Source organism: Drosophila gunungcola, unplaced genomic scaffold (assembly GCF_025200985.1).
Source record: "Drosophila gunungcola strain Sukarami unplaced genomic scaffold, Dgunungcola_SK_2 000001F, whole genome shotgun sequence".
NCBI classification, from domain to species: domain Eukaryota; kingdom Metazoa; phylum Arthropoda; class Insecta; order Diptera; family Drosophilidae; genus Drosophila; species Drosophila gunungcola.
Window position 1 is genome coordinate 1,112,347 of NW_026453197.1, and position 25,070 is coordinate 1,137,416.

At 41.1% G+C, this 25,070-nt stretch overlaps 3 protein-coding genes across 7 annotated transcripts; 1 reads left to right on the forward strand and 2 right to left on the reverse strand.

Annotated features, from left to right (window-relative positions):
- Positions 1-133: 133 nt before the first annotated feature.
- LOC128262654 (alpha-N-acetylglucosaminidase) lies at positions 134-3,681 on the reverse strand. Its single transcript, XM_052997045.1, has 2 exons — positions 2,960-3,681; positions 134-2,331 (listed from the first exon to the last, which is right to left on the reverse strand). Exons 1-2 carry the CDS (start codon positions 3,221-3,223, stop codon positions 253-255), a joined length of 2,343 nt encoding a protein of 780 aa, XP_052853005.1. The 5' UTR covers positions 3,224-3,681; the 3' UTR covers positions 134-252.
- Positions 3,682-4,128: 447 nt separating this feature from the next.
- On the forward strand, positions 4,129-25,064 carry LOC128262652 (A-kinase anchor protein 200). 5 transcript variants are annotated; one of them, XM_052997043.1, is made up of 6 exons: positions 7,968-8,127; positions 20,790-21,010; positions 21,127-21,519; positions 21,594-22,073; positions 22,347-23,492; positions 24,333-25,064. In XM_052997043.1, the coding sequence occupies exons 2-6, from the start codon at positions 20,825-20,827 to the stop codon at positions 24,414-24,416; spliced, it is 2,289 nt and encodes a 762-aa protein (XP_052853003.1). In that variant the 5' UTR covers positions 7,968-8,127; positions 20,790-20,824; the 3' UTR covers positions 24,417-25,064. The 5 variants fall into 5 exon arrangements, with proteins under 5 accessions (XP_052853002.1, XP_052853003.1, XP_052853000.1 ...); XM_052997042.1 differs by lacking the exon at positions 7,968-8,127 and adding an exon at positions 4,129-4,254 and having other exon boundaries at positions 21,594-23,492; XM_052997040.1 differs by having other exon boundaries at positions 21,594-23,492.
- Positions 4,170-7,327, reverse strand: LOC128262655 (uncharacterized). Its single transcript, XM_052997046.1, has 2 exons — positions 7,013-7,327; positions 4,170-6,946 (listed from the first exon to the last, which is right to left on the reverse strand). The coding sequence occupies exon 2, from the start codon at positions 6,935-6,937 to the stop codon at positions 5,609-5,611; it is 1,329 nt and encodes a 442-aa protein (XP_052853006.1). The 5' UTR covers positions 6,938-6,946; positions 7,013-7,327; the 3' UTR covers positions 4,170-5,608.
- Positions 25,065-25,070: the final 6 nt, after the last annotated feature.

The following is a 25,070-nucleotide window of genomic DNA, read 5'->3' on the forward strand; positions in this document are numbered from 1 at the left end:
TGAAACATGAGTTGTACAATATTTCACCACCTAATAAAACAGGTTGCACAATTTTCACTTTTTTTGTAGTAGTAAATTATAATCAATGAAAATCCAAAACATTCTCAAAAGGAATTAAGAAAATTTATTGATGTTTTGGACAGATAAAACTAGAAGATACATTTATTTTGGTTATTTAAAGTTGAGCTTACAGATTTTTAAATGAAATATCTGATTTGGCAGTCACACGGGTGATTAAAATAAATATACTAATTATTTAGGTCCCAATTTTAGTGGCACTGACAGTCGATTGTTGTGTAAAAATTGCGAGTCCTTTGAGTAGCCTTTCCAGGTCTCGAAAATGTTTTGTGAAATGAACCAGGTATTGCCAACTGGCTCCAAAGGATAAATGTCGGTGCTGTTGCCAAAAGGCAGCTCAACTCTCTGCGAGACTTTCAGCTTGAAGGCGGTGCCATTGAAGGGTCGCTGGGAGTGCAAAGCCACACTCACATCCTCCAGGAAGAGACTCCAGCGCGGCATGTAGTAACTCCTTACCAATCCCGACCATTGTTTGCAGGCGTAATCAAGAATCTGACCCTCGGGACCCCAGGCGGTGATTTGATTCCGGGCATTGAATTCAAAGTTGCCTTGATCCCCGGGATTGGGTGCCGCCCGTTTGGCCTGCTCCAGCCAGCTGCCCAGCAAAAAGTTCCGGCCGCTGGCCAAGATTTGCTCCATGTCTTCAAACAGCTGCAGCAGCTTGGAACTGAGGTATTCGAATCGCGGCACCTGTCGCTTTCTGTAGGCCGACCTTAGGTTAACATACAACTGATCGGCGCTGATCTGCAGGAATTGCCTGGTTATGTCCACCAAATCGTGCTCATACATCTCGTATCTATCGTCCTCCAGTGGAATGATGGCTTTGGAGGAGAGCAGCAGGTGCCAGGCGTCCAGCACTTCGCTTGCGTTATACCAAGTGAAGGGTTCCTGGGTGAACGATGGTCTTCGCGTCACCACATACTGACCCCGCATTTTCTGATGGCCACGAAAGAAGTAGACACTGTTCTTGAGCAGCAGCCAAGCCTGCTCCAGTCTCTCGTCTTTTACGCCATAACGTGCGAGTGAGAAATTCCTGAACCAGCTATCCAAATCCAAGGGTGAATCACTCCAACCGCGCTCGAAGGTCAAGGAATACATCACATAGTTCTGGCCAATACCCTCGGGAGTGATGCCCGTGCCAACCACACTGCTGTTGGGCATTCGACGCGCTGCCCCAATTCCGGCATTTATCAGCTGTGCGGATCCGAACATCCCAAGGGTACCACCGAAGTTGTGGAGCATGCACCATACGAATGGCTGACCAAAGTACGACCTGGTCAGCTCGTATTGGGGGAACTGTTCGCTCTGGAGGTCGAGCACCAGTATCCGTCCGCGTGGTACGGCCGTAAGAAAAGCCTCCGCCATGTCTGTGGTCCAAAAGGGATTCTTAACGAACATCCATCCCTGCAGCAGCCAAATGGCTTGGTTATCGACAGCTCTCATGGACTCGAATATCGCCGCCGCCGTGGATCGCATGTAATCCGGTTTTGCCACTGGTGGCTCTAGCTCATTGAAGGGATCGCAGAAGAAGATGTGATTCGAGCCATATGTTGAGACCACGCGACTGAGGAAACTCTCGGCTATCTGGTTGAAAAGTGGATCCGTGGGCTCCACAAAGAAACCGCAGCAAAAGCGATCGGGGAAATGATTCCATCGCTGCACCTCCATGAACGTTGAGTTCGGATGCAGACGCTTCAATGCACGTGGCACATGACCAGCAAAGGCGGGCAGTGCCACACTCATGCCTAGATTACGCTGGGCAGCGAGTATCTCCTGCTGGAGGAGCACTTGCAGTCGTTGCCACTCCGGCTGCAGGGGTCCTGCCCATCCGCGGATATTGCCCATGCGCTGCCAGGCCTGAAATGCGGGTCCGGCCAAATGGGCGTCGATCTCTTCCCGAGTTAGCCCCATTTTCGTGTACACCTCTGTCCAGATGGCCTCCTGAACTGGGGCAATGGTCAAGCTGATGCCCATCAGGGCCATCCAATCCAGATGCCGCCGCCACTGCTCGAAGCCCCACCACGCAAAGCTGTAGCTCCAGGTGCACACGTTCTGGTGATATATGATCGGACTCGCCGACGTCGACTCGATGGTCACATTGGGCAGCTCCAGGTTGGTGGGCAGTTCGATGCGCATCTTGAACCAATCCACGTCCTTGCTTAGGACGTACTTTAGGTAGTGATGGAATGCTTTGCAAACGGAGACGCCATCCCATCCGGCGAGCAGAATCCGGCCATCCTTAAGCGTGCTAATCTGCGAAAAAGTGGGTTAATTTAAAGTAATACTAATACGTTTCTTAAGAAAGTAATTTTTGTTAAATGGGAAATAGATATTTCTATTGTTTGTATTTTAATTTTAATAATTTTTTAACAGGGCACTACACTTTTAATAAATTGATTGATAAAAATAATTTTGGTTTAAAGATTAGTGTTCAAATAATTAATATTATTGCTTAACTAATGTCATTACTTAATAGTTATTAAACCACAAACTTTTTTCGTTTTTAAGTGTATATTCCTTTTTTTTTTTTAAATAGAAAACTGGTATTTGATTGGTATTCTGGCTTTTCATTGAAAAAATAATCTGTGGTCTAATCTATGCCGATAGGATATGAAATAAGCCGATGTTTCTTGTTTTCAATTTTATTCATCGTGACTTCCAGCCGCAAGATATATGGTAATTGGTTTAAAAATGGTGTACATTGGACGAAAAAATCGCATATGCGGTTAAACAGAAATTTTAAAATGGAAAAGAAATGTTCTCGATAAGCAATGGGTAGAAAAATATAGGAACTTGAAAAAAAGATATTTCTAAACTGCGAAAAAATTGTTTTTCAAATGTGCACTGGCAAATATTATATAACAAGAGCAATTTTACGTACCTTAAAGCTGCGTAATGCCATTCGCTTATTGACCTGCACCTGAAACATTTGAGAGGAACGTCCGCCGATCACTCTATTGATTACCGCCAGGGCAGCGGCCTCCTGGATCTTCGGAGGAGTACTTGGCGCCAGGTGGGCAGCCAACTGTAGTCCCATTCCAGGACCAGGAACCCCATTCAAATCCAGTTCCGATGCGTTCGCGCGTTCCAGACAAAGAACCGCCAGCAAGGCCAAGACCAAGATCAGATTGCACTTCAGATGCATTTTTGCCGTCCGCCACTTCCATCTGTCAATGTCAACTTGGACTAAGTGAGTGGATGGCTGGCTGGCTGACTGGCTGACTGACAGCTCCTCCTCTCCCAATTGAAACTCTCTCGAAGAATGCGGGATCAGCGGAAAGAGCGCTAAGTGAACGCGATGAGCGGACAATGGAAGAGAAGAGCAGCTGGATTCGATCACTTTCTTCTTATCGCCAGATTGGACAATGACGCACTCAAGATCAACATCGCAACGGATTTGATACACTCACTCAAAGTTTTATAACATTGATGGGTAGTGTGTAACTCATGGTGATAAGATCATTTTGAAAATCATACGTCCACAAAGAACTTAAAGGAATTTACAGAAATCCCTAATTTAGAACAATCAATATTTAAAACAAACTTATTTAAACTAAATTATAAGTTGATAAACCAATTTGTACAAATTTACGTACGCTTGGCGACCTTAGTAAGAAAGCTAATATATTAATAATTAGTTAGTTCTAGTTAAGTAGCCAGTTAAAGATTGTTCTCTTGGCAAATAAATATAATAAATAATTAAGGAATGGCATTAAGAAATGTTTCTATATTTCTTATGCAATTTAAAAAAATCTGTGTATTCTCCTAAAAGTATACAAAGAAAAAACAAACAAATTATTAAAAAACAAATTTCAATATAATCGGATTTAACTAAAGGTTAGGGGGCTTATCAAAACTTGAATCACTATAGTTTTGGCGATTTTTATTGTCTAGAAGTGAGGGTATTCGAGAATCGACTTCCGAAGCTATCCTTTATTTCTTTTGTCTATGTGATATCCAACTGTCTTCTCTTAATTTAGGGGGAATAACAGTAAAGCCTATTTTGGTCTGGCAGCTCCGCAGTAATTCTGGCTCAAAATCAAAAGATAATCCTATTTTTATGTGTGTTGCTCAGTTATTAAAAGATGTAATTACAAGTTCATTTGAGCTTTATTGCACATATTTTGTCTTAGACACTAACAATAATAAGTTTTTGCCGCCGACTGAGCCGCGATCGTATGTATGTAAATTTAAGCAACTACAAAAACCTTTAATTCATCACACATGTTTGAAATGATGAATGCTCCATGTGACAATCAGTGTATATAAGTCCTAACAAATTGAATAACAATTTAGCGATATATATAAAAATTATAAACTCACAGCGGACAATGCAACGCGATGTTTTCTACCATGGTTTTCTTTTTTTTCTTTGGCAACAAAATACAATTTCAAAGCATTGGCCAACAACAAACGTACATCGGTACGTCGGTGATGTATATATATATTAAATAACTATCATATACAATTTAAACGTTAAAAGCCTTTCGTGTTGCTCGCTATTATAATTATGCACAAAATCAAAAATGACTAGCTCTAAACAGCCGCTGGCAAATACACAAATCATCTAATCACTAGGTTATTTTATGTCACTATCCTTAAACACAAGTTAAGTACGTATGCAATTCATGTCTATGTGTATTTGGCTGTGAGAGTTTTCTTTACTGACTACTAAAACAACCAGGTTTATAATATTGTTATTCGTTTGCGTAAACGTTTGGCCCACGGAGAAGCAAACAAATCTATGAACAAATCACTCTTCAATTTCCACTTTACCACAATCAATTCTCAATCCTTGACTGCAGTAAATTCGTTGTACACCACTTCTTCTTCACTTCTCATATTTTTCAAAATTCCACAATCCGAGAACCTAGTTAATATTTGTGCTTTTTTAAATCAAAACTACCAGCTTCGCGTAAAGTTTTCTGCGGAACTTCTTTGGCAAGTTAGTTAACTCAAAAATGTTAAGGTTGTATTACCTCTAGTTCTTTGGTGTCAAATATTCGTTTGTTTTTTCATATTTTATACTCGCCATAACACATGTGTGTTCGATCTTTTCAAAATATGTTTTGATTTGGTTCGAGTTTGGAAATCTCATCCTCACAGCATTCAGCATATTTGGTCAACATTATGCAATTTAAACCGAACATTTGGGAAGATAATATCAGAAATTGTCTGACTTTAATCGGTTTTTTGTTTTAAGGATGCGTTTTCGGTATTGTAAGTCCTTAAGTGTTCCAGCTATTCACCTACACCTCTCAACGTTTTCTTTCTTTCGTTTCTTTTCCTTAAACTCTCATTGCATGGTAAGTCTGAATAATAGCTAATTTTTGATTTTAGGACCTATTATACCTCATTACGTCAAAAATACACTTCCTTATGCTTTCTGGTTTCAATGCCCTCTCAAATCGTTTTCATGAATTTCCTCAATTTACTTGACTTATTTGGGCAGCGCTCTGGTTCCTTTTTCGTTTTCCTTAAATTCGTTGTGCACGCGGCTTATAATAATCCTATTTTCACCTCCTACAAATCACTCACTTATGGAGTAGGCTTTCCGAATGCATTTGCTGTGCCTGGTGATCCTTAGCTCCTCGGCATCGTGCGACGAATGCTGGCGATGAGTTACTGGTTCCAGCAGCTCTGTCGATGACTTGTTCAAGGCATAGGTCCGAATGAAGTCAATTGTGGAATAGCCTTGCGTCCCGGAGCACTCCGTGGCCTTGCTTGCTGTGGCCTCCACCGCCTCAGCAGCGACACTATTCAGGCTTTGGGTTTGAATGGGCGGAGGGGGAACGTCCAGCATGGTACCTGCCTCCGGAGTCACTGGAGCCGTCACCGGTACTGCGGCAGTCAGCGATAATCCGCTGCCGAATCCATTGATCGCTTTGGGTGAGCCCGCCGCACCCACCGGACTTCGTGGCTGATCTAGGTCTAGCACTATGTAGTTCACTCCGCTGCTGCCTGCTAGGCTGGTGGGCGTGGCTGGCTCCTGGCTGACTACTGGTTCCCTCGGCAGGAGCGGCAACTCCAAGCGATTAACGTTTTCATAGCACCGCTCATTGCTTAGATCGAAGATCAAGGCCTCCACATTGGCGTACATGTGCACTGCATCGTTGGGACTTAAAACAGGAGTTGGAGCTGGGGCAGATTCCAGTGGCGGCAGGTCCAAGGTACGCCTTCGCATGCTCAATCTATTGCCAGAAGGCGGGGTAGCCAACAGATCCGTGGCATTGCCTTCCAGGCAGCACTCCTGCAGAGCTCGCAAGGGCTGATCCAAATAGGCACTGGGTATCAGGACTGGTGATTGCAAATTGGGCGGAGAGTCATCCACTTGTGTGTCGTTGGGCTGCAGCGAATGCATTGCACTTCCGCCGGAGGGCTCGCTCTGAAGACTTCCCAGTTGGCGGCTCATAAGAGGAGCCGGTTCCAAATAATTATTGCCCTCCGTTCTGCCACCCATATTTGCGGACACCGAATGGGCGGAGTTCACCCGCTCGCGTTCGCCCTGCGCAAAGGCGTCCGTATTGACCGCATTAATGTAGCGCTGAAACATCGGATACAGCTGCTCGGCGTTGTGCACTCGGAACGTGTAGATACCCGGTCCGGACATGCACCTGCGTCCCGCCTCGAAGGAGAAGAGATCCGCATTGAGCCCATAGCGCCGGAGGTGCTGCAGTGCCCACACAATGGGCTCGCAGTCGGGCGTCTGGAAGATCAGCTCACGAGGCGTCAGCTCCAGATAGCCACTGCGAATGATGGGCGTGCCCGGCGTGGGCTGTAGGTGAGCCACTCGCACTCGGAACACATTCTCATGGCCGCGCAGCTCGTTCAGCTTGCTGGTGCTGGTGATACAGCCCATGGTGCCAAACTAAAGGGCGAGAAATTAGGTATTTAAGGGTATTCCAGTCTAGTTATGTACGATGGTTATGCACACCTGGACGGCCAGATCTGGCTGGCTCTTATCGCAGCGGGCATGGAAGAATTCGCAGGCCGATAAGAGCACCACCCACCACCTCCTCTGCCTTGAATCCACCACCCACTACAGGGTCTGTGAAGCACTATGCCGTCCGTGGGCCAGATGACGAAGACTGGGTGTTTCCTGGCTATATCCTCCTGGCCAACTAGTGCTCCTCAGGTCATATGCTGATTGTTGTTATTTGGCCAGGGAAATTCCGTTTGTGTGGTATAAAAATTCTTTTACAACTTTGCAGAACGCAATTGTGAGAAGCGAGAATGGAAGAGATTGCCAACTTGTTTTTGCAAAAAAGGGTGGCAAAAAACCGTTTAAAAATAAAAAAAAAATAACAAATAGTCGTGAAAACTGTTTACAATAAAAAATTTGTTTCCTTTTAAATCATGTTTATTAAACTTGGGGAGGGTGGGTCTTAAATTTTAATTATGTGATTCGACAAAGCGGAAAAATTTGAAACGCTTCGGCAATATCAAATGCAATTGTTAAAATTCCAAGGCAAATATAGTTCTTTATTTTAATTTTAATTGGGCAACATTTATACAATCAGCAAAGGTATAACTTCATTATCTCGTGTGTTAAAACGATGTTGTTGTTGCAAAAGTATAACTTGTTTCAAAATTCAAATTGTACAATTATATGTACATCTAAATGTTTTTTAAAACCAACGTAGGGTAATGTATGGAATTTGATTTGAAAATATAGCTAAATATGCAAAGCTTATAAGACAACAACAACGATCAAATTAAAATTGTATAACCCACGTAAACTCAAAAGTACCTATATAAAGTTAATAAAACTTATAAACATTAGATAAATAGCCAATTTAGCGGGAAAGAAACATTGTGGCCGCACTGGTGTGCAGAAATCGCACTAACGCCTTTTGTCACCAAAACATCATAACGCCTCGAAAATGCCTGACCCGAGCGGACATTTTTTATTTGTGGAGCGCGCAACAAGAACGAGAAAAGAAACCGAAACGGAAAGCAGGCAAAAAGAGCTGCTGCCAGAGTAGAATCGCAAAGCAAAGAAAGAAGCAAGTGCGTGTGTTTTTAAATCGAAACCGAAAATCGAGCCAGGTAAATTGCACTTTAAGTCATAAGAAACGAAACCGAAAAACAATGCAGGCGTATATTTAAAAATAAAAGAAAATGTAAAGCCAAGCAGGCAGACGGCTTTTGTGTGTGTGTGTGTGTGTGTGCGTGTGAGTGGTGTTACTTTTGAAATTCTCTATACCCGCTCTGTACTTCGCGTCTGTTTTAAAGGAAGAAATTGTTACAAAAAAGAGTATCGAATCAAAAGTTAATAACTGGTTTAAAGAAATGCTAACTGTATTTAAGGCACAAGTGTTTGTAAAAGAGACGCCCGCCGACGCACACACATATACAGGCAGGAAAAAAGGACGCCATGCAAGGAAGCTTAGAGTGCGTGAGCGTTGGAAAGAAAAAGAGAAAGACTGGAAATATCTTTAAATTAAATTTATTAAATAAGCTAGACTTTCCTTTGTCTAGAAACCCCGCCCCCGTAAATGCCGCGATTTGAATTTCGCCACTTCGAAGACTCCTCTTTTACAATTTTTGGGTGTGCCGCCTTCATTGCGTCGGCGTTGCCACCACGTCGGCGTCCGCAGCAGCGCACACTGGGCAAATTCATTTTAATGTTGGAATAAACACTTAAAACTAAGTTTATTATTAAGAGCATACTTTGGGTATGTCGAATTGAGGGAAACAAAAATAATGCTGTGTATGATTGAAATCCTATATTCTGTTCATTACTGTTCTTAAAATTTAAATCGACGTTTAAGTTCTTAAAACACAAATTAGTTTTTTTAAATGTAATTTTGGCCATTACTTTTATTGACATATTAAAGAAAAACAACAAATAAATTTAAATATTAAGAAATTGAATACAAATATTACTCATCCGCCATGTTGGCAACATGTGGGCGTGGTCAATTCGGCATATAATTTTAGTTATATGTTAGCAATTTAATGTATAACTTAACAGCTCTAAATCTTTATTGAATGAAACAAAGCAAGAAAAAATGCGATCTGTACCAGTGTGCGGCGTCGTGGGCAGCGACGCAGGCAGAGCATGCCGGTGTGGCTTTGTATCCGTTTCGCTCTCTCTAGGTCTCTCCTTTTTGTCTCCGTCTCCTTCCTCCCGCTCTTTGCTTGTCCTTTGTGCCATTGCTTCGCCTTGACTTCTGGTTCATTGTCGTTGTCTCCTCTTTGTTTGCATTGTACGCCTGATTACACTTGCCAACATGTTTCTCCGCTCAGCCAAACATCCTTGTGCAAGGTGCATTCATAGCGAGTGATCACTGTGGGCAAACGATCTATGCGTGTGTGTGTTTGTCGTTCCCGTTTTGCGTCTCAGTTTACTCAGATTATCGATACGAGGATCGTCTTTTTGTTTTTTCTACACTTTTGTTGCAAATAATTGCGTCGCACTTTTTGCAGCGTCAGTTGGTCCGTCAGTCAGTTCGTCAGTTGTTCAATCGCAGACGGGCAGACAGCCACCGCCCTAAACTGGCGTCTCCTACATGCCTATGTATAAGTGTGTGTGTGTACTTGCGTGCCGGCCATAGTATACCGGTGTGCGTAAAGCGCTGCATGTATGAGTCCTTCACGAATGAAGTGGGTGGGCGGAGGAAGAAGAAGAAGCGCAATCACAAGATTTTCGATTGTCAACTGCAATTTAAATTGCTTTGAAGAAATTGTATTAACTATTTGCAACGCGGAATGCTAATGCTTTTATTATACACTTTCAGGAGATCACTAAAATGTTTATCAGTAGTCTGCCATTAAAAACAAAAGAATCGATTCATAAAGGGGGTTACTTTTTATATTTGTAAACCATTTTGTTACTTGGTTTACCTAGTAAACAACCGAAATCAATACGACTTTATAAGTAATTTTACTGTCATCAGATCGAATTAATTTTCCAAAACAAGCTTGTTATAAACACATATTATAACAAATTTAACGTTCAATGTGGCAGAAATCCAAATACAATAATATGAAATAGCTTTATTTTTTTATGTCGAGTTTTGTTTGCTATTTAACTGTTTCAACTTTCAGAAAATAAAAAAAATTAGAGTTCAATAACAAATTAATGTTAAAATGACTCAAACCAATGAATGTTTAAAGGATTAAACTGCCTTGTTCCTGTGTTTTTAAAATTTGTTTCTTAAAATAACAAATTGTATTTATTAAAACAAGTTAACTGTTTATTTATTTAAAGCAATGTTTAACAGAAATCTGAAATGTTTAACCAAAGGAATAATTTGAGCTTAAAATAAGAAGTATTTTCTGATTGGTGGCTTAACAAAATATGTTCCTTTGTCTGTGCCTACATTGAAAATAATAAAGTTTTTGCTTAATCTTCACTTTAATGGATTTAAATGACCTAGTTTAGGATAGGCATCAGGATTTAAAGAAATATGCAAAATCATTTCAGTTCTTTCCGCTTCTTTCAAATTGCAAGTGTTTTTGCGTTTTGATTTGCCTTCGCACCCTAAGTGTAAACAATTTGCTTTATTTTCGGGGAGTTTTCTGCGATTGCAGGTAGGCTCCATCTGAATGTATATTTGTAATTCGTTTAACAACTATGGGGACCAAAAGAATCCGTGGCGGGTTCCCTTGAAGTCCACTCAGATTACATATTCATATTTGAGGACGAATAGCTGCTGCTGCTCATGTCTTATTTGCCAAATTTGTCAACGTTTGCTCAAACGCAAGTAAACACTGCATTGCGATTGGGGAGGGGCTGAGGGCAAATATTCGGTTTCGTCAAGTCCGATTTGCGGTTAACGAGCGAAGCCCGATCCCACAACTGACCTTAAATGGGGCGGTTAGGTTCTTGAGCTACGCATTAGTAGGAAACATATAGCAATTTGTTCCGCAATTTTGAAAATAAGAGTATGTGTTAGCAAGATCTACCTTTATTTTTATATGGCTAACAATATTTATCAATTTACTTAGCTTTTATCAAGAAGCCGTATATCAAATATATAGCAAATTGTGATCATGGTGTTATACCACATATGTTTATCGATGTTTTCTTTACTTTTTAAATACTTTTGATCTTAAATACTTTTGATATCAGTGTTTAAACCAAATTTAAAAATACAACAACAGTTTGTATACTTTCTGGAATGAAAGCAAACCTATCCGATTAATCTAGTCACAGAACAGTGAAGCGAATTCCAGTCAAAAAAGGAGGTCTGCCAGCCCATTTACGAGAAACACATGCAGCTCAAAGTCCGAAGCTCAGTATGGAGCATGGGTAAAGTAAGGCAAAGTGTTGAGAGGTCCCTTGTCACCGATGAACGTATTTGTATACACAGAAAGCGAGCGAATTTCTCATTTAATATGCAAACATCTGTGTGAAAGATGTTCGAACGCTGCTTCTCCGAGTGGAAAATGTTCGCAGATTGAGCAGATTTTTATTTTACGTTTTCATTTTGAAAAACTGGAGTGATATCTCATACCCTTCCATTCGACCACTCGAAGCCACTAATTCCCCTGGAATTCGGATCAGGCACAAACATAATTGCTGGGTGCACATTATTTTTGTTGTTGTTTTACGAGGCATTTGGCGTGCCGAATGGGCATTGTATTAATGCCAAATCAACAAAAATGTGGAAAATAGAAAAATATGTGAAGTCCGCACTAAAAATCAATCGCAGTAGCCCCTGAAAACAAAATAAACAAAAGCGACGGAGGCGAAGATAAGCGGCCCTGGACGATCCGATTCGATCCAATCTATACACCAACCATATCGCCCCTCTCCCGATCGAGAAAAATATTTAAATTCAAGCTCTTGGCGGCGTTCGATTTCGTTGTTGCGGTTTTCTAATTTGCCTTTGTTGCGTTGCTTATCAAAACCGCGTTTTGTTCGTTGTCGTCTAAAGGTACAGTGATCAAATTAATATATTTTCGTTATACTTAATAAATCAATTTACGAGAGCATTGATGATTTAACGCTTTTAGAGTTACCTGCCTTTAAACTTAAATGCTATCTAAAAATTTCGACACTCTTTCCTATAAAAAACAATTTTTTTATGACGTGGATTTATGATTTTGTTATTATGGATAAATGAAAATTAGGCAATAACAAAAAAAAAATCTATTTCGACCTCTCATAATCAGGACCAGGACCCGAAAACACTCAAACAAAATAATTGACTGGATGTTAGGTCGTTTCGAAAGTACACCCGTTAAAGGTAAAGGATTACCTACATATACATACATACATAGTTGCTTCAATTATTTGGTTCACAGAAAATAACAAAGAAATATTTATATTTTTACAAAAATCTACAAACATGGATAAGCTTATAAAGTAATGTTTTCTAATTTAAAAACTTAAAACATGCATATTTTATTTAGTTATGCCTAAACGATTTGGTTTCCCTTCCATCAGCGAAATAACTGTCTTTGCACCAAAATGCATTCGATTTTAATCTTTTGGATTTTATCTCTATTTTATGGGAACTACGTACAACAGGAGTCAGTTCCATTAACCCCGCGACCACAGCAGCGATTTATCCTAAATTGGATTTGGAGTACCCCCACAAAATATGCACTCTCCGATACACAATTACTTTCCCATCCGAGGGCGATAATTAAATAACAATACAAGAGTCCCGTTGAATGTTACACCATATATTTCGGTGATTCTTCACGCCTTCTCTTTCTCTGAGTGTGTGTGTGTGTGCTGCCCCCCTCATGTGCATATGTACTGTTTATTCCCGCTGGTTTTTCTTTTGCTTCTGTTTTTGTTGCTTTTGCTGTTGCATGTGGGGTCATTGTGTGAATGGCAGCAAAATAAAGCAATAAAGCATACGCATCGACGCCGCCAAGGCTCATTAGTTTGTTATTGACTAAGGAGTGAGAAGAGGAAGAAGAAGAATTGAGGGGGAGGGGGGAGGCACCAGGAGCACGCCTTTATCTTTATCGGCAGCTGACTGTCTGTATGTTTGAGTATGTGTGCGAGTGAGTGTGCCCGCATTTCTCTGCTTCTTCTGACTCCACTGCTTCCGGCTGGCGTCGCTGCCGCAGTCGCAGTCGCTGCCTCTGTCAACTGCAAGAGAAGTTTCTGCTGCCATTGATCGCGACTCGCTCTCTCAGTCATCGTTTTTCGCTTGACTTTAACGGTTCTCGTGGGGATTTAATTCCAGCCTTTAAATAAAAAATAAAAGAATAAAAGACGCGGAGTGCAAAACGGCTTAACTCTCACTAGTTAATTACAAAGTTAACACAGTTAATATTTACCCAGTTAAAAGAGACAGCGAGAGAGCGAAAGAGACCACCCGCGCGGCTGGCAGAAATAGTAAGTACCGGAAATCGAATAAAAAGGGTCTAATGAATTATGTATAAAGAAGATCCGTTTACAACACACACACTTCGAGTGCCCACTGTGAATTTCTAATTAGAAAAGCTGTGTCGCTCTTTGCGAAAAATGAATGCTAATTGGCCATGCTACCTAACTTGTTGTTGTTACCACTTTTTAATACACAACTTACAACTGTCGCACGCCTCTCGGAGTTTTAATTAACCGCAACTAGAGAGGAAAGGAGCGAGAGTATAAGCAAAGAGAGTTCCAAAAAGCGAAGAAAAGCGAACCGGTTTAGTGGGCGCTCTGGTTCTTTTTGTTGCTACTTTGCGATTTACTTTGTGTTCGTTTATCCTTTTTCAGCGAAGCAAAAGGAAAAGAAGAAGAGGTGATTGTGCGTGGGCAAGCGACAAATTTATTGGCACTTATTCGCTCATTCCCGCTCTTTCGCCCTTTCGCTCCTATCAAAAAGAATAGGAAGCCCCCAAGCATTGAATATTCAAATATTTATTGTAATTATTTTCATCACCGGCCCACAGCGTAGTTGATTTAAGTGCGCGGTCGTTTGATACCCTGTTCTAGTTGAGTGGTTGAAGGTATATTGTAGGTAGCAAAGAACATAATATAAACTATTTTTAAATTAAAATTGTAATATAAATATTTTGGTATGAAGAAGAATTTATAAAAGATTAAGATAAAACAAAAGGGTGCACAATTAAAAGGATTTACCACGTCCCTTCAACTATCAATTATCGACACACTTGATTTTTTTTTACTTTACTTCCATGATTACCTCTATTTTATCAAAATAAGATAACTGTTGTAGACTACAACTAGAAGAGTACGTCATAGCTGAAAGGTAAAATATCTTTACTAGAGACACTTCAGGCTCTATTTAAAATAAAAATATATATATATATTGGTTGGTCACATATTCTTGTGTATACTGTTTGTTCTATAAAAGTTATCATAAATAGATAACCCTGTCAGGCAAAACTAGAAAGCAAAAAAAAGAAAGGAACAAAAATATACTTATCTTACCATATCTCGAGAGAAATATAAAGTAAGAGTTACCAAAAAGTATTTACTATGATAACTTTTCCATCATTGCTACTTGTCTTGCAGATTACACATTGTTGAAATATTTTCAAGTACCATACACACACAGCCCCGTGGCAACATACATATTTCGTTTGCCATTCGGGTTTTTGCGCCTTGCAAAAAGAAGTTGGCCTACGTAGCCAGCTAGCCTAGCCATCATATATGTATGTAAATAGAGAAACGTACGTACAAAGACATATCGGACGTTCTCAACGAGCTCATAAAATTTTACGGTTCTTGCTGATGATTTTATGCGTTTTGGGCTTCGTTATATTTCGTACATAAATATGTGTGTGATTCCGATTGTGTTCTGTCTGTTTTGATAGTTTTTGAATGGCAGGCCAAGAGGAAGAAGATATTTTCAAGTGCGTCTAATTTTACGATCGATGCCCCTTACCACCGTTTTTTTTTTCCTTTCCTTTCCTTTCCTTGCCTGTTTGTTTGTGTGTGGTAGAGAGTACGAGAATATCTTGAAGATATGATAAAAACCGGCTAGATAAGCCGGTCGTATCTGTATCTGCTGTCAAGTAGTGGAAAACTTGACTAGAGCACGTCTCTCACAATGTGTATATGCTTGCGAGTGCTTATTTTGTGGGGCAGGTAATGTTTGCCAAGATCACCGAGACTTGCCAAACATGCTTAATTTTTGGTGAAATATTTTGCTAAAACATTGGTCACGTTCTTTCATCACCCACTCTTGGGGGCTGAATTAAAAAAAAAGGCCCCGTATTCTGAATCACTCGCTGATATGATTTTCTTTGTTTTCCCATATATATATTGCATTTATCAATTAAGCAGGCGTGTTTCTGTACACCAAACTCCACCCTGCTTTCCGAAACACGATTTCCTCTAGTGTTATCGTCATTGTTAGTACTGATATAGAAAATAAAATAGGGTTCCTAGTACCGTTAACAATGAATCTCTTTTTTTATTTTTGGCCATGTGAATGTATCCATATCAAAAGTGATTGTAAAGACACACGAAATCAAAAGAGGGAGGGAGGTTTACTGTTGTCCAGTCAGAACATTTCGAATTAACCGGAAATGATAATTGAAAAAAATATTTTCTCTTTTCTTCGGGTCTTGTCAACTTGTGCGTGTGATATGTGTGTAAGCGAGTGTGCGTACTTGCTACTAATTATGGAATGCATTCATTTTACGTATCGTATCATTTTCATTTTGCCACAACTCCAGTGAAGCACTCACACATCAACAACAATTATATCCGGTGGTTACTTGAGACACTCGGCCGGTTGTTTTTGATATAGTGGCTTTTTGGTATCGTCTTTGCTCCCCTTCTTGCATATTTTTGATTTAGCGGTTTGAAAACTTTGCAGGCCAGAAAAGCAAGGACGTAAAATTGGAGAGAATCTTGACATGAGTCTTACACATGCAAAATTTGTTTGCCAGACAGCTATTTTGGAATTGATTGACATACAATTATGAAATTGCACATGTGATTAACGTTTGAATACTACAACTATTTATAGATTTTGATAAGCAAAATTAGCGCTTTAACTGGAAATACGTTGTAGTAGATTGTTTTGATAATCCAAACACTATTTGTCTAGACGATAATCTTTACTTCAACGTTTTCGCAATATATCATGTGCATCTAAATATAATACTTTAATTTTTATAAAAATCCATGACACTTGTTAGCATGTCCCTTCTGATAATTAGTTGTATTGCCCAATTGATTTGTATTTTAACACGGCTTTTTATTTGTTGAACTGTAAGTATTAATTTTTACCAAAAACATTAGGAACTTGATTTTCAATGCTGAAAATATTCGCCAACAAAATATTTTAGCAAGAGTATTATGTTATTCGGATTTCTTGAGCTTAATAATCTTTTTTGTCGTTGGCACTTTTTTCGCACGCTTTTTGGGAATCGTCTTCTTTATCTTTTTTAGCCTGCCAACAAGATTGCATCCGCATTGTTAGTGTGCATGGGAGTGTGCATACTTTTGCGTGGGGGGCCCACAACAAGAATATTTCTTGATGACAATTAAAGTGGACTGCGACAAGCACACATACGCTCAATAAAGTCTGATTGCGGCTTAGGCGTGGCTTATCAGCGGCAGCAAAGGCAACAATGCAATGAAAGTGCACTCTGCTTTCTTCTGCTGCTCCTTCTTCGCAGTCTTATTGTTCTCCCACTCAAACATGGGTCTACTTGAGCCTGATTGAGGGAAACTTTCCACTCAATTGAGGGGAGGATGGCTGGACAGACGGATGGATGGATGGATGGATGGATGTGATGGTTGGTTAGTTGGTTGAATGTTTGATGTGTGTGAGCGATGCCATTAACGATCTCTCTTGATTAGTTTATAAAAGTTCAATTGCGCTGGTGCGCATGCACTCTCTTCTCAGCCATTGTCCCTACCACAAATGGTGAAACTTTTCAATTTTAATTGCACAACAATGTACATTTCATGATGCCACTGCCACTGATCTTGGAGGGAGTGAAAATGGGACTACTCAAATGGGAATGGTGGCTCTGCGCCTGCGCTTTAACCAGCAAATCAACAGCGGCCAGCATCTCTCGCACACCACACAAATTAATGTTTGACCGGCCGGCCGGCCGGCTAGACATTCAGACGGTCATCCAGCCGGCACATTCCAGCACAATCAATTTAATTTACGTATCAAAACGTCTCATCTCCAACGCTGGGTTGCGCGAATGAGATGGCCAGATGCGTAGATAGGGCGCTAGAGTTGGAGGGAGGAATCTGAGCTGTCAGCTTGGCTATTTTCAGCTGCAATTCTCTATCTGTTTTAATGTTTTTGTAATAGACAATTTATTCAAATTCACAAGGTACAATAATTTTTAAACATGTATTTTAAGTACAATATATTATTTTCTTTGTTTCTTTAAAATAACTGCCTTTTTGGGGAAAGTCTTTTTAAGGCTTTCTTATGCTAACCCAATTTGTATTCTGCAGTGTATTAAATTTATGTTTTATTTGGAAAAAACATTTTAGACCTTTTTTAGGCAATCAATCTCAAATTAAAGCTATCCACGAGGTAATTGATTTTGTTGAAGCATTGTAATTGTGTTTTTTTAATAACTGTTATAAACTTATACTTTTAAATATTTCACAGAAGTTCCTGGGGTCCATCAGATCTAGAATTTTCTTAAAATGTTATATGTCGTATACGTTCCAAATTTAGCTGTATTCTTTGTCAGCACTGGTCGCCAAAGAATGCAGGAGCAGCAAAGTGATACACAACAGCTTGAAGTGTCAAAATTGATAGGCGGCCTGCGTCCGAAAGGGAAGGGAAACTGAAATGAATTGAAGCCTCGCACTCACGCCCATGCAGGCAGCGCCTCTTTCTGCTGTTGTTGCTTCTTTTTTTAACACACTCCATTGTTGATAAATGCGCTTTTATTTATAGACTGCGGCTGCTGTTTTGTGAGCTGTGAGCTGTGAGCTCTGCTCTGCGTTTTTCTTTGTCGTCCATCGGCTTGCAAATGGAAAAGAAGAAGGAGGGGTTGGCTGAACGAGGGGAGGGCGTGTGAAAGCGGGCGCACATGTCAAAAGCCATGTCTAAATTGAATTAAACTAATAAAAAAACAAGACACAAAGGCCCCGAAAACTGTCGTTGCTGTCGCCCATTAAGTGATTCTCAAAGATTACAAATTTAGATGGCCCATCCACCCTTGAGCCGCTCCCCAATTTTCAATCCCCCCCAAATTGAATTTTATTTACTTCTTTTATTTAACTTACTTTAAAACAACATTAAATTGGATAACAAAAATTGGTTTTTTAAATAATTTTGGTTTAAACTTAAAACGTTTTGAATTATTCCCGAAATGTTGGATAAAAGTTTGATGTTTAAATATCAAATTCATTCAAGATCTTTAAGAACAGAAGTTAAAGTGAGTTAGAAACCTAGTTTTCCAGAATGAAAGCTTTTTTGCTCTGATCTGGCTACATTGTTTTTTCTAAAGGCATCCAATCATTTTCAGACCGCACTCAATTATTCTCACACCTCGCAGCTCAGAGGTTTTTTGGGCAGAGGAGAGAAGGAAGTGGATGTGGATTTGGATGAGGGAGGAACAACAGTTGGCATGGCAACGTGCAATGACCAGACCCGTTAATGCTATTATTGTTGTAGTTCCTTGAAAAGTGCCGGCAACCCTCTGCCTCTGCCTCTGCTCTCGCTCTCTTAAATTGTCCTGCTCTCTCCCAATGTCCTTTTTCCTAGATGCGTCATGCGCACCACTTTACTTGCGCTTTTATGTTACAACCTTTTCAGCTGAGTGCTGGGGATATTTCGGCCATTACTCATCCAGTTTGGATAGACATAGGGCAGGAATTAATAGCCTCTTTGCTTTCCCGCCGACGGCCAAAAACACCGACATCGAATGTGTTCCTCTGTTTCTCGCTCCGTTATCACTCCGATCGAAATACATAACCGAGGAGCTTCAGTTGGCCCGGTATTGTATGGTATATACGGTATACGGTATTGTGTTGTCTCGTATTAATTGCTGTCGTCGGGTTCATTGAACCCTCCAGAGTCTTGAAACTTGAGGTCTTGTCTTGTTACGTATTTAAATTGATATGATGTATTTGTGCCGAGTGCATGAGTCTGTGATTTTGGCGCAAATTTAAAACTTTTATTTATAATTTGAAGTCATATCTTTTAAGGGGGTCTTCATATACTGGTACTAGTATTGTTAAGTAGTTTATTGAAGAAAATTCTTGACGCGGATAATTAGTCGACTGAGTATATAAAACGGACTATTTTTAAATTGCAATCTCGGAAACTGTAATTGCCCTCCTAAGTAAGATAAAAACATAATCAAGCACAGTTTTGATGGGGGAGTATACTTTTGTATTTGCATTGTCAAACTTTTTTCTTTTGAAATTTGCAAATCGAGCATTTTTATTTTATTTATAATTTAATATAAAAAAAAAAAATATATATAATTGCTATGACTAATAAATTCTTTTTTAAAGTGAATGTCATGTTAACAAATACAAATTTATCACACCTTTAAGTATTGAGCAACCTCTTAGACATCTTAGGTGATTCAACCGTCTTCTGGGAAACTCCTATATCAGAACGATTTAATTTCCGGACTATCAGACGGGAACAATTCATTGCTTCAATGTTTTGCTTCCTGTCCAAGCATTGACTCATGTCCACTAACTAGGCAATAATAAACTGAAACTAATGAGTCACTGATGGATTCCCGGAGAATTCTTAATTTGCATATGGCGCACCACGTGCCGGTGGTGGTGCGTGTGTTTGTGTTAAAAGTGCGAGTGTGAGTAGGAGGCAGATGGGTCGGATGTGGGAGGCTGTTGATTCACCGGGTCTAGATAAAGCGGTCGAAACAGCTGCTCTTTTAGCCTTTGTTGTCTGTATGCCCGTGTGTGTTGCCGCCATTTTTTAGCTGCACTCGTACACACCTTCCCTCTTTTTTTTTCAACTTACAACCCCTAAAAAATGCAAACTTCTTGTTGTCCTGTCCGTCGCACCTCACCGCCGAAAAATTTGGTTCTTTGCTACGGTTTCTGTTTCATTCGCTCTGGCAAAAATTTGTGTGTGTAATTCGATTTTGCTTCAAAATGACGCATTGCATGCTAAAAACCAGCCCAGCCCTCCTACCCCACGTTCACCTTTTCTCTTTTCTTTTCTGTGGTGTCTGTTTCGTTGTTTCATATATAAACTTCACAGCAAAAAGGAAAAACATTCAAGTGTCGATGAATCATGGGAGGCGCACGAATTGTTTACGATTACTGCCGTCTGGGTTGGCGGTAACAGTGCTGCCTCGGTAATTGTAGACGCCAGTTAGAATTTTCTAGAAATTATAAGTCATATGTCATTGCATAATAGTTCCAATGAGCTGATAGTTTAGTGTGATTCTAAAGAACCAAAGATAACAAGATAATTACATTCATTATGATATCTAATATTTATTGAATTATACATTTTCTTTATGTATCTTAACTTTTGTTCCTTTTCCTCAAATACAAATATATTGTTATTTCCACAAACAATTCTTAAGTATAGTGACCACAGCAATCGTTCCACTTTATACTAATTCCTTTCTACATGGGCTGGGCAATTTGATAAGCTCTCTGAAGTTGATGCGAACGACAGACCTTAATGAGGTTATCGAATTGCATTGAAAGATCTCGAGTGCGACTCAGTGAAAATGTCAATCGCAAAAATAGGAAAAACACAAGCTAAAAATAAAAAGTGCCGGCGTTTTTGTGCCATTTCCCCACCACTCAACAATGTTTCACATTTAAACTAATTACTCTCTTCATTTTCTTTCAGTTTACACTAGAGACTAAAAGGATCAACAGGAAAAAATGGGTAAAGCTCAGAGCAAGCGTTCAATCGACATCACCACCGATCCCAAGAAGGTCGGCGAGGGGGATGAGGTGGCCGGCAAGGTGGAGAAGATTGATGTGGACCAGAAGACGGACGCACCGGCGGTGAACGGTGATGCTGCCACGCCCAAAGAAGGAGGCGATGAAGCAGCGGCGACGGGAGAGGTAAGCAAAAGGAATAAAATAATTTAAGCGGCTCTTAAAAAACCAAATTGATCTAGGCATAAACATAAATATTTCTTATTACGTACCATTCTAAGCCCATTTTATTTCCCCCCCAGAAAAAGGAAACGGAGGAACATTCTGAGAACGACAAAGATCTGACCACCGAAAAGAGTGCCGCAGCTGCTGAAGGTGGAGATGCGGCTGCTGAAACGGCGAAGGGCGAGGAGGGTTCTCCCAAGGAGGGAGCAGCTGCCGCTGGCGAGGATATCACCCCGCTGGCCGATGAAAGCATCAAGTCCAAGTCCAAGAAGGATAAGGTCAAAAAGAAGTGGTCCTTCCGCAGCATCTCCTTTGGCAAGAAGGACAAACAGAAGCCTGCCAAGTCGGAGGAGGCGGTCTCCCCCACCTCTGGTACAACGTCGCCCACGACGGCCGAAGCAGAAGCTGCTCCAGCTGCGGATGCAGCTCCAACGGAGGCCACAAACGGCGAGGCCGAAAAGACAGCCGAGGTAAGTGATCTCTGCCACATGTGGCAATATTTCCCTTGACTCGGTAAATAATATTATCGTACCATTTTTATTAGACTGCCGCTGCTGAGCCCACCAAAGAGACTGCGTCCAAGGATGAGGCGAAGCCCGCCGAGAATGGATCGGCGAGCGAGCAGGAGAAACAGGCCAACGGGGAAGCCGAGAAGGCGTCGCCAGCACCAACAACAGTTGAGGAAGCGGCACAGCCCAAGCCCGCCGAGGAACCAGCCACTACCACTGCCACCGAGTCGAACACTGCTGCCACCACCACTGCCACCGAAGAAGTTCCCGTGAAAGAGAGCCAGCCAGAACCGGAAGTGGTTACCAATGGACATGGAGCCGGGGATGGAGAGGCGCTTACCAATGGATCAAGCAATGGACTGGCCGAATCTCCAGTGGCCGAGACAGCACCGGCAGTTGACAACATTCCAAGCAACGTTGATGACGAGCAGCCGCACCAGAATGGCACCAATGGCACTACCACGCCCCCGCCCACTCCCGTGGCCGTCGAGACCGAGAAGGGACAGCAAATTGAGGTAAACAACCACACAAGAACAGACAGCACTACACACAACAACAACAACAGCAAAAACTTCACTGTAAATACAAGTACAACAACAACAACAACAACCAAAAAAACAACAACCGAAATCACAGAAAACACAGCACTAAAAACAATAAGTACAGAAACCGAAAGAACTTGCACAGGCACTGTGACCGAGACCGTTGTATCAGCCGCAGAGTTAGTTCAGACCCAAACAATCCTAACCAAAACAACCAACACGATCCTTCCCACCTCCCACACGCAGGCCAGCATTGAAGCAGTTACCACGACCACTAGCCAGGCGGAGGAGGAAGTTGTGGCGGCGATCATCAAGGCGGTTAGCAGCGAGCTTGAAGCCGAAACGGAGACTGAGACGGAGGCTGAGGGATTCGTGGTTGTTGCTCCTGTGTCCCCCGAAGTTGAAGTACCCGTTTCCATTTCCCCTGTTGCATTCGTGGCAGAAGTTCCCGGAGTTGAAACCGAATCCGTGGCCGAGGTTGCCAAACTCGAAACTGAATCCGTGGCCGAGGTTGCCAAAGTTGAAACTGAATCCGTGACTGAGGTTCCTAAAGTGGAAACGGAGGCTGCTGCTGAAGTTCCCGAAGTTGAATCCCAATCCTCTATCTTGGAGACCAGGAGCAGCAGTCCGCCACCTCCGTTGCCCAAATCCCCGCCTCCATCTCGAGTCTCTGCCTTTGTCCTTTCCGATGAAGTTATCGAGGAGCAGGTAACCCCCAACAACACCCCCGAAGTAAACCGTGATGAGATCGAGCAGCAGGCCATGAGCATTGTGGCTGAGATCACCGAACAGGCGGCAGTAATTCTCACGGAAAAGGAGAAACAAGAGGAGGATTCCGAACTAGAGGAGTCTGTTCCTGTAGATGTTGAAGAGATCGCCGCCGTCACCGCTGACGCCGCCGCCTTCAGGGTTGAAGTTGAGGAGGAAGTTTCTTCAGTTAAAAACGAGGAAGAAACAGCTCCCTCTCAAACGGCTGAGATCATTTCTTCTACGCACCCGGATGTTGTCCAGGAAACTAATGTACAACAACCAACATCCGACGAAGAAGAATATGTGCCAGTTCCAGCTTTCATTGATCCTGCGGATCTGAAGGAAACTGTTGCTGTCACACAAGAGACCCTTACTGATCAAGAGGAGGCTGTTGAGGAGGCGGCAATTAAGGATCAAGTTGAAACCCACCAAGAAGAAACCTCCGAACAAGAAACATCAGACCAAGAAGCCATATCTGAGGATGCGCATAGCGATAACGATAAGGAGAACGATAACGGAAACGACCTGGTCGGAAACATAATTAGCGATCTGGATGCCCCGATCACCAAAGCAGTTGGCGAACTCCTCCTGGCAGAATTGGATGTGAGACCCACGGAACAGGAGGGCGAGAGCAACAACAAGGTGAATGTGAATAGCAACTGGCAGTGACTATAAAAACTGCAACTTCAACTCTTAAAAAAATAATAAAAAAAAACAAAACACCTCGACTTCAACACACCATAACCATTATTGCATCTGCCGCTCCATTTGGTGGGCATGGATTTATGTCCGGGGCGTGTGCCCCTCCTGCTTTCTCCACTCTGTGTGTGTCTCACTCGAATGGCATCAGTTAATCTGCTGCTGGTAGCGCGCTTGTTGCCGTAGTTAATACGTAGTTCGTTAGTGTTTGGTACATTGATTGATCTCTTTATTGATTTGCTCGGGGGATTGCATGCATTTTTTGGTGATGTAAAGCGAATGAAGTACGTACTACTAAACCGAGGATAAGCCGACTGCATTTCGGTGTATTTAACCACACAACCAACCAAGCCCATAAACTCAACTTTCAACTGCATTCATTCTAATCCACACATACACACAAAAAGTACAAATTTAAAAAACAGAAAATTGCTCCCAATTCCCATCTACCGCTCTGTCCTAACCGAAAAAAATCTGTTTGGCTGTCGTAACTCTTGCGCTCTCACTAAAACCAAAGACCATTAAAATACACAACTGTACCTAAATGTTGAACACACAAACACAAATCGCTTATTATATTAAATACATTATTTTTGTATACCATTTTGTTTTGTTTTTGCGCTGGCGATTGCCTTTTGTCATTGTCGCGTCCTTTTCCTTTTTTTTCCCTAATTGTTGTTGTTGTGCTTTAAGTTTTTAATCTTTTTTGCATACGAACAGAGAGTGTTATAATTTAAACCATATAAATATTTAATAACATTTTATTCCTTTCGTTTTTCACAGGTGGATCTCGCCAAGGATCTGAAGGAGAAGAATGCCGCGGCAGACGTTACAACACAGGAACAACTGCCCGTTACATGCGAATAATCCTACTCATAATTATTATATATAATATTACATATTATTAAAAACAAAACAACAAACGATACAAGCAACAACAAAAGAACGCAACGTAAAACAACAAACAATTACAAGATAAACGAGATAAAAACAAAACAAAACAAAAACAAAAAACAAGTAAAAATACATTTTTTAACATTTACATATTTTAAATAATTTTTGTACGAACTTCATATCCCTAAACCAAGATATACGCAAGCAAAAGTCAGAGTTAAACGTGACACCACCATCAACGCCACGCCACGCCACCACTGCAAACAATGCAACCACTGCAACCACACAACCACCCCACTCAAACACCCACGCGCAGGCATCAATAGTTTTGTATTGGTGCCTCTGAATTCCAGATCGGGGGAATCCCCCTAAAAAACAACACACAACCATCACCCATCAAGCACACACATCCACCACACATGCGCATACATACCATTCTCATATTGATGATCTTGATAGATAAAAAGAATCAACAAATCATATACGATGAAATGATGAAAGTGAGGAGAATTTTTTGAATAATTTCTACTATACATTTAACTGTAAGTTCGAAGAAATTTGTAAAGAATTTTTGGACGAAATATTGGATAAAATATATATTATAAAATATAAAACCCAAAAGCGTGC

Coding starts and splice junctions, on each gene's coding strand:
- LOC128262652 (XM_052997042.1), top strand. CDS start 20,825: ATGGGTAAAGCTCAGAGCAAGCGTTCAATCGACATCACCACCGATCCC. Junction 21,011..21,126: donor AAGCAGCGGCGACGGGAGAG/GTAAGCAAAAGG, acceptor TTTCCCCCCCAG/AAAAAGGAAACGGAGGAACA. Junction 21,520..21,593: donor AGGCCGAAAAGACAGCCGAG/GTAAGTGATCTC, acceptor CATTTTTATTAG/ACTGCCGCTGCTGAGCCCAC.
- LOC128262655 (XM_052997046.1), bottom strand. CDS start 6,937: ATGGGCTGTATCACCAGCACCAGCAAGCTGAACGAGCTGCGCGGCCAT.
- LOC128262654 (XM_052997045.1), bottom strand. CDS start 3,223: ATGCATCTGAAGTGCAATCTGATCTTGGTCTTGGCCTTGCTGGCGGTT. Junction 2,332..2,959: donor TGGCATTACGCAGCTTTAAG/GTACGTAAAATT, acceptor ACTTTTTCGCAG/ATTAGCACGCTTAAGGATGG.